Source organism: Musca autumnalis, unplaced genomic scaffold, assembly GCF_047663935.1.
Source record: "Musca autumnalis isolate F117 unplaced genomic scaffold, ASM4766393v1 scaffold_1, whole genome shotgun sequence".
NCBI classification, from domain to species: domain Eukaryota; kingdom Metazoa; phylum Arthropoda; class Insecta; order Diptera; family Muscidae; genus Musca; species Musca autumnalis.
The window spans coordinates 119,214,981-119,223,682 of record NW_027411644.1 but is presented as its reverse complement, the minus strand read 5'-3'; the positions used below and the strand labels follow the sequence as shown (position 1 = coordinate 119,223,682).

The 8,702-nt window shown below is 33.5% G+C and overlaps 1 protein-coding gene across 1 annotated transcript; it reads left to right on the top strand.

Moving 5' to 3' along the window:
- Window positions 1-214: 214 nt before the first annotated feature.
- Window positions 215-1,400, top strand: LOC141390781 (uncharacterized). Its single transcript, XM_073963747.1, has 3 exons — window positions 215-703; window positions 768-844; window positions 930-1,400. The coding sequence occupies exons 1-3, from the start codon at window positions 319-321 to the stop codon at window positions 1,242-1,244; spliced, it is 777 nt and encodes a 258-aa protein (XP_073819848.1). The 5' UTR covers window positions 215-318; the 3' UTR covers window positions 1,245-1,400.
- The last annotated feature ends 7,302 nt before the right edge of the window (window positions 1,401-8,702 follow it).

Genomic DNA, 8,702 nt, shown 5'->3' with positions numbered 1-8,702 from the left:
TATTTCCATTTTATAAATATATGGCCCGTTATTACATCTTGTCTTTTAAGGAAACTTTAGTTATACCGTACTTTAAATAAAGTTTGGTAAAAAGTAGACTTTAACCGGTTTTCATTATTACAACTTCCCTTTAAAGTAAATGTCACTTTTTCAGACATGTGGCAACAAAATGGTTACTTTTTGCAGATGTAATTGGTATTAAATGTTTTTTATCATAGTGGCATCTTCATTTTAGTTAAAAGAAAACAAAACAAATTTGTAAATTATTTTGTGAAAGAAAAAATTATTTATTCTTGCAAAAAAAAATCTTAAGCCACAATGGAAACCTGTCAAAGAAAACGGGCAAAAAATTTTACAAAGGAGGAAGAGCTCCTGCTTGTAAAATTAGTAGAGGAACAAAGAAATGTTATAGAAAACAAAAAATCAGATTCCGTTGTTTGGAAGCAAAAAGAAGAAGCCTGGAAGAAAATTGAGGACGACTTGGCAGCCAATATTGGAACACGTCGACCTTGGAGGACACTACGTGATAAATATGACGTCATGAAACGTCGGTCAAAGAGTGAAATTGCAGAACAAAAGTTACAGACTTATCGTACGGGTGGTGGATCGGCGACCTGTAAAGTGTCTACTGTTTCGGAGAAAATTGCGTCCATGCTGGGAGATTCGGCAACAGGCTTTGAAAATACTTATGACAGCGATTTTAGTAAGTCCAAAAGAGCAAATGACTCGTTTAACAAATGTGTGAAATTTGTATATTTTCGTTGTAGTTGTTGAACCTGATGTCACTGATTACTGTGAGCTAGATACCTCCAATGAATTTATTGTGGAAAGCAATAAGGAAAATGTAAGTTCCACAGTGGGTCCCAAACCAACATTTTAACTTTAGGGTGACTTGTTTTATTTAACTTTACATTTTTATATATTTTTAGAACAACAACATGAATATTACCATAGAAAGAAACGACTGGTCGACCGACTTTGGCCCGCAGTCTTTAAAAAAGCCTAAATCAAAGGTGCTTGTTACCGGTGGCAAAAGGAAACGTAATTTAGAAGAAGAAAAGATTGAACTTGTTCTTTTACAGCAGAGCTTTTACAAGAATGAAAACCTTCGTGCTCAGGAGAAGCATGAACAGGAAAACATGCGTACTCAAGAGAAACATGAACAAGAGATGTCCTCTTTGAAGCTAAAAAATGAAATTCTGCAGCTAGAGTTGGAGGAAAAGAAATTAAAATTTTTAGTGTAATTCATTTTGTTGCTTTATTAATCTCCTTTTTTAAATTCATTGTATTTTTTGTTACATAGTTTAGAATTATAAATAATTAACATTGTACCTTCTTTAAAAGACTGAATATAAACATTGAAATAAAAACTGAAGTACAAATACAGTTGGTCGAAAAAAGTTTTAAAGCGGAGTTTTAGTTAATCGGCATTCGTTAAAAGGCTGAAAGTAGATTTCAAATACTGAAGTATTAACTGAAGTACAAATACAAATTCTATTCCAGAACGTACAAAAAGCTACTAATTTTAACTACGATAACATTTTTTATTTATGATATTAGTAGATTCTCGCAGTACTGGAACAGAAATAGTGTTGGCCATAACTTGTTTAAAACTAAAGTATATTAACAGAGTAATAGCTAATAGGTTTTCATTACAAAATCCATTGGCATAAGTCACATAAAAACGTATCTGAAATCCAGTGAATTTAATTTTCGCATAAGGAATGGATTTGAGATCCCCTGGATTTCGTAAATGTAAACGTAGTGTAAAGCAAAAACAGCAATAGTTTTCTTTATATGGCTATACTGTGTGTGTTAGTACTGTGATATTTTCAAAGCCGCAGATATGAATGTTCCGGCTCACAATAGAGTAATTTCAATGAAATTTTTTACATGAAATTTTGCTTTTTTGGAAAAACATGCTTTCATGCGTTCGTCAAATTTGCTTTGTGTTACTGTTCGTATTGTTACGAATGTAACTGATAGGTTTAAGTTAGTTTAGTTTAATTTCCGTTAATTTAAAAATTTGAATTATAACGTAAAGTTTGTATTACGCAGTTACTTTATTTAAGCAACAACAACTACCATGTAGAACTCTCTTCATCATTCTAGTCGTTACATTACCTTTTGTTAATGTTCTTTTGTTTGTTTTGCCATAATAATGTAATTATCGTTTAGTTCCTACTTCTTGTATTTCGTGTAGTTGTTTGTTGTTGTAATTACGTCATTACTGTGCTTGTCTACTTGTATGTATGTGAGTATGGTTGTTCGCTTAGTGCGAATGTGCGTCTGTGTGTTCGCTGCACAGATTCGAGAGGTCGCCATATGTTCTAGATATTTCTAGACCAAGGAGATTTTGGGTATAAATAGAGTTACGAATGGCAACATTGAGTTGAGTTGTGTTTTAAGCGTTGAACTGAACAGATCGATAAAAGAGTAGCTGCGTGCTAACTAGAGACTTGCTGTGTGCTTTGTAATTAAAGTCGGTTCTGAATAAGTGTAATAAAGTAAATAAAGCATTGTAGAAACGTAATCTAAAACGAACCCTGTTTTATTTGGTACAAATCGTATCGGGGAATAAAACAACGTCTACACGGAGATTAGTTAAACCTAATTCCGTAACAGTATGAAACAAACAGTCCGTTTTATTTTACATTTGTTTTTAATTGCATGTCAAAATTTCTGTGAAATTACTCCTAGTGTGCACCGCGAATATATTAAATCAGTCTCGTACTGTAATTGTTACAGTACAGCAAACTAATAGTTTTTACATCTTCCACTATAAGAGGAGGGTATAAATATCTTTGCCATTCTGTTTGTAACACTTCGAAATATTCGTCGGATATGCTGCGAACGAAAATATTATATCTCCATGCTACGTTTAAATTTGGAAGATCTTTTAGGAAGTTCGTACCAAAATCTAAACAGTAATCGAGAAACGGATAGAAGAACGTCGCAATAAGAAAAATACCAAGCCAGTGCCAGGAAAACTATAGCACACAGTTTTATCATAAAAAAAAATAGTTGGCAACCTAAACTTCTGAATATACCTTGTAAAATAATTTTCAATCAAAATCGTTCTTGCAAATGAATTGGCTTGATTTATAACTTGAGTGTCCTCCATATAATCTGGAAAATTTTCTTCAGGTATTAGTTCAGTCTCAGTTGGCGGAAGTGGGTCCTTCTCTATTATGGCTATATTGTGAAGAACTGCACATGCCACGATAACTGCCATTTTCGTTGCAGTAGCCAAACGCAGACCTGTTGATAATACAGGAAAACGTCTCTTCCAAACACCAAAGCATCTCTCAATCGTATTGCGTGTACGAATTTGAGATTCATTATAAAGTGCTTCTGCTCTAGTGCTTGGATTTAGCAATGGAGTCATCATATATTTACATTGTTTATATCCAGAATCTCCGAGAAGAACATAATTTTGAAAATGACCCTCTTCGAATCGAAATTTTAAACGACTATTTTGGAAAATATTGCTGTCATGTGAAGATCCTGGCCATCTAGCTACCAAGTCTTGAAACATAAGTTTAGCATTACACACGGCTTGAACATTGAATGAAAAGTATCCTTTTCGATTACGAAATATTTCTCCGTCATTTCCTCCTGGGGATTGAATACGGACGTGGGTACAATCAATGGCTCCAATAACTTTTGGAAATTTTGCAATATAAAAGAAATCTGACGATATCTTTTGCATTCCGTTCACATCAGAGGGAAATTTAATATAATCCTTTGACATTGAGGCCAAATCACTCGACGTTTCTTTAACTACACGACTTGCTGTAGTGACACTAACGCCACAAAAGTCACCAACCGTAATTAGGAAGCTTCCACTGGCATAAAACCTTAATGTAATCAATAGCTTCGTTTGAGGTGACACGGCATATGGTCTGAAATAAAATCGATTAGTGATTCAGCGATTTATAAATTATTTTGTACATACTTTAACACTTTTGCCTGTATGGAACAGCCGATTTTTTGTAATAGAAATTGAAACGTACTTTTTGAAATTCTGAACCTTTTTACAAACTCCTTTTCATCATAAAATTTAAGATAGTCCACTTGTTGACGGAATGTTTTTGCTGCTCTTCTTTTTGGCTGAATATTTTCGTAAATATCATCCAGTTCTTCAATATAAAACAAACGATTTGTATTTTCCATTTTTTATTTGAATATATTTTGCTGTTATTGTCATATTATTTATATAAAATATGGCAACATGAATTGAGTAAACTCAACTTTAAAAGTTATAAGGAAGATGGTCTAACCTTTTGCTTATCGGACAGTTCATAGGTAAATGGAACTCGTAATAACCAAAGCTGGTTTATCTGTCCGATAATATAATTTCTTTAACTATCGGTCACATATAATAACGGGCCTATGTATATTATTTTTATAAAAGAGGGACTAGAATACAAGAATAGAAGAAATACGTTGTTTTGTTGCATATTAAATGATTTCGTTTTACGAAATCCTAGAATCAAATGAAGTGTATTTACATCTGTTTTTTTTTTGCGTCATTTGCTTACGCACACAATCGCACATACACACTTATACAATAACACAAACACACGCAGACAATATATTTATTCAGAAAAATAGGAATTTCACAACACAAATGTGTATCAAATAACTTAAATTAATTCCAAAAACAAACAAAACATAATTTTTGCAAGTTTTTTAACCATTTATTTTCACTTTTGTCATCGTTTGAGTATTTTTGTTTTTCTACAACACACACAAACAAAGACATCATAAAACAGTTGCATTTTTTGGTAGTTTATGACGAAAAAGCAGGGTTGCGTATAAAAGTATGGTGTTTTCGAGCGTTGTTTAGAATAAATGACGTAGCTATCGTCATTTATTTTTGTATGGTAAATGATGCAAAATGTTGCCTGTTTTAGCAAATACATGACGAAACAGCTCTAAATGACGAAAAAGTTGCTAATGTAAATTGGACATTACTCGAATCAACCGTTTTATATGTTTTTGCAAGATACTAACCATGCCGAATCGCCATTCATGCCAATGCAAATTTATAGTAATGACTTTAAAAATATGTTTTCAAACCTGAAACCTTCATTCTAGTCATGCATTAATTGAAACTGCCGAGTCGCGATATTCATAGAAATACATAGTCACCCTTATTACGGTTGGCGTTGTCGTATCCAAAATTGCAAACTGACGTGTCGTAACGTCTAATTGGTATTATGTATGTATTTGTACAAAAAAGCAAAAATTTAAATTTTTAAAGAATTCTTTTGGTAACAGAAATTAATAGAATTAATAGTAGATGATTTTTAAACTATTAATTCAGAAGAACAACTAACACAACAGTTTTTACAATCAAAATAAGTGTTCGGCGTAGACGTTTTTGTGGTCGTTGGCGTAGTCGTTGTCGTAGGGATATTTTTTTGGTACCACGTAACATTTACGACAACGACAATTTTTTTTCTCATACAAAATTAAAAAAATTATATTTTTTTAATTGTAAAACAATTCGTAGGAAATCATCTCTTGAACAAAAATTAAGAAATTTGCATTGCATGAATCCTTATGGGAGGACTCTAACAGATTTTCAATAGAAAGTTTGTCATCTGATAAAAACACGAAATTTATCTTATGCAAATGAATAAAAGTAGTAAAGTTTGTATTTATTATAGTTATTTTCCAATATGTTTTAATAATCATTGCCTAAAAATCTTTTGAAATTGATTTGTTTCTATTTTTATATGCTGTCGTTTACAAAATCGGTCACGCTCTTTCCTCGTATTTCAACGCCATACGTAATACCCATTTGTCGTATTAAATAAAATAAATGTTATATTTAAAACGAGAAATCCGTTCTGGGAATTAAGAATGTATTTCTTTCGATTTTTTAAGGATGTAACATGCTATAAAAATCAAAAATTTTCGTTGTATATAATTTTTCATCACACAAAAAATGTAACTTACGACTACGCCTACGACAACGTCTACGTCACTCGAACGTCTACGACTACGCCAACCGTAATAAGGGTGAGTACGTCGTATGTCTTTTTGGAGAACAATTATGCATTTCTTGGTATTTTTGCAGGGATGCACTGAAGATGGGGCCGAAGTGCTGGAAGTTGTCGAACGTTAAGTAAAATTAACCAGAAACAGTTTAATCGAAAAAATGGTGGAATATAAATGAAATCGCGTGTCCTGTCGTTGATCTGTTAATTGATACCAGCCGCACGAATGTTCACAAAATGCGTTTAAATGCAACTAATGTCACATTTTGGATCGTTTCAAAATTTGCCGTGCTGAAGCACATATAATGCTAAGTTTTCATTTACGAAATCCACTCAATTTCAACTGTCAATTCCATAGCTTAAACGTCAAATGAAATCTCATCTGGATTTCATATGACGTTTAACCTATGGATTTGACAGTTGAAATCGAGTGGATTTCGTAAATGTAAACCAAGCATAAGACAATGTTTCAAGTTACGAAATGAAACTCACGGATGCAATCCTTTAAACGGATAATAAAATACAATATATGATTATTTCAGCATATAAAACTATGTACGTATGTATATCAGTACCAAAGTGAAACAAGAAAAATTTAATAATACCCCGTTTATATATATCAGGATTTAACAAACCGACTGGGTTTTAAATGTCAATTCCATTGCTTATATTTCAAACAAATCCTCATAAAGAAGGTTAACCCTGCAAAAAGCTCTAATATAAACAGCATATAAAATGAAGTATAAAATGATATAAAAATTTTTTTCAATTGCAGAAACGATCAGTTCATAAAAATAGGCGGCATCGTCCATTTTTCTATGAGTTTCAAGTAGTTCTATCTTAGCCGACAATTGTGGTTCCTTCATTCTAGTCTAGCCTTCAAACTTCTCCACGATATATCGTCGGAAACTTTGTTTTGCTTTTCTCTTGAAACAAATTAATTGATGTAATAAGCGTTGTTTCAAATTTCAGTACCGCTTCCAACATACTGGACGAGCGGTATGAAAATGGTTTAATTATTCAAATTCCAATGGTGGGATATCATTGTCATTAAAATCTGCATCAGTATACATGTATTTGTTGTTGTTTTCAATTTGAAATACATGTATTTTGTTTTTATATTTTTGAACGCAACACGCAGAGCTATAGGTTTCGCCCTTAGAAAAAAAAAATTATAACAACAAGCCGTTCATATTCAGTTCGTCTTCGGACGGCTCACCGTGAAGACATAAAATTACATGTAGAGACTACGCCTACGGGCTTTAAAACAATATGGCGTCATGTTAGGCTATCGCTTGACATGTGCGCTTTCGAAAATTAACCTATTACGCCTACGGGCTTCAAAATAAAATAAATTTAACTTACTGCTTGTTGTGGCGATATAAGTCAAAAGACTGGCCAAAACCACTTTAAAACCAAAACAAAACAAAGCCGTTCATATTCATAAATTTTTTATTAAAAATCAATTGAATTATAATTTTGTCATACGCCGACCGATATACGTCAACCGCCAACGCTTAGAAGATTTGACAAGTAAAGGGGTTTGACATTTCATATTCAAACGTTGGCATACCTCTACAATGTAAACAAACGAGAGTAAACAAAACAGAAGGCCAATAAAGAAAACTAAAGTCTTTCTCAATTGTAAGAAAAATATTGTTTAAAAAATCGTCAAATATTGTTGTGGCGATATCTCAGAGGGACTGGCCCAACTCAACTGTCGCTCCAACACTGGAAATATTTCCTCTCCCTTCAAATCGATCTGTGATGCCGAAGAAAATGCAGAGGTGCCACACAAGGAAGGTGTATTAACTTGTCAATTTCTGGTAAAGTTTTAATAAATTTCTATGAAAACTTGTGTTGTTTTAGGAAAACCTCATCAAAGATTTATGGGTGTGGTGGAAAAATCAGCAGACGATTTAAAGGACCAATAACGAAGATGGCAATTTTAACGAAATTGAGGAAGAGATGGATCCTAATGAAGATTATGATGACTTACTATGAAGAAAGGGTGCTTCTATAGTCCCTTTCGGAAAGAAAGCGTGCTTCTATAGTCCCTTTCGGAAAGAAAGGGTGCTTCTATAGTCGCTTTTGGAAGGAAAGGGTCCTTCTATAGTCCCTTTCGGAAGGAAAGGGCGCTTCTATAATCCCTTTCGGAAAGAAAAGGTGCTGTGTAGACCCTTTCTAGAGTCCGTTTATGAAAGAAATGGTGATTCTAAAGTTCCTTTCGAAAAGAAAGGGTGCTTCTATAGTCCCTTTCAGAAAGAAAGAGTGCTTCTATAGTCTGTTTGAGAGAGAATGGTGTTCTATAGCCCCTTTCTGAAAGAAAGGGTTTTCTCTAGTCCCTTTCTAAAAGAAAGAAAGGGTGTTCTATAGTCCCTTTCTAAAAGAAAGAAAGGGTGTTCTATAGTCCCTTTCTGAAGGAAAGTGTGCTTCTACAACCCATTTCGGAAAGAAAGGGAGTTTTATAGTCACTTTCTGAATGAAATAGTGCTTCTATAATCCCTTTCGGAAAGCAAGGGCGCTTCTATAATCCCTTTCGGAAAGAAAGGGTGCTTCTATAGTCCCTTTCGGAAAGAAAGGGTGCTTCTATAGTCCCTTTCGGAAAGAAAGCGTGCTTCTATAATCCCGTTCGGAAAGTAAGGGTGCTTCTATAGTCCCTTTCGGAAAGAAAGGGTGCTTCTACATCCC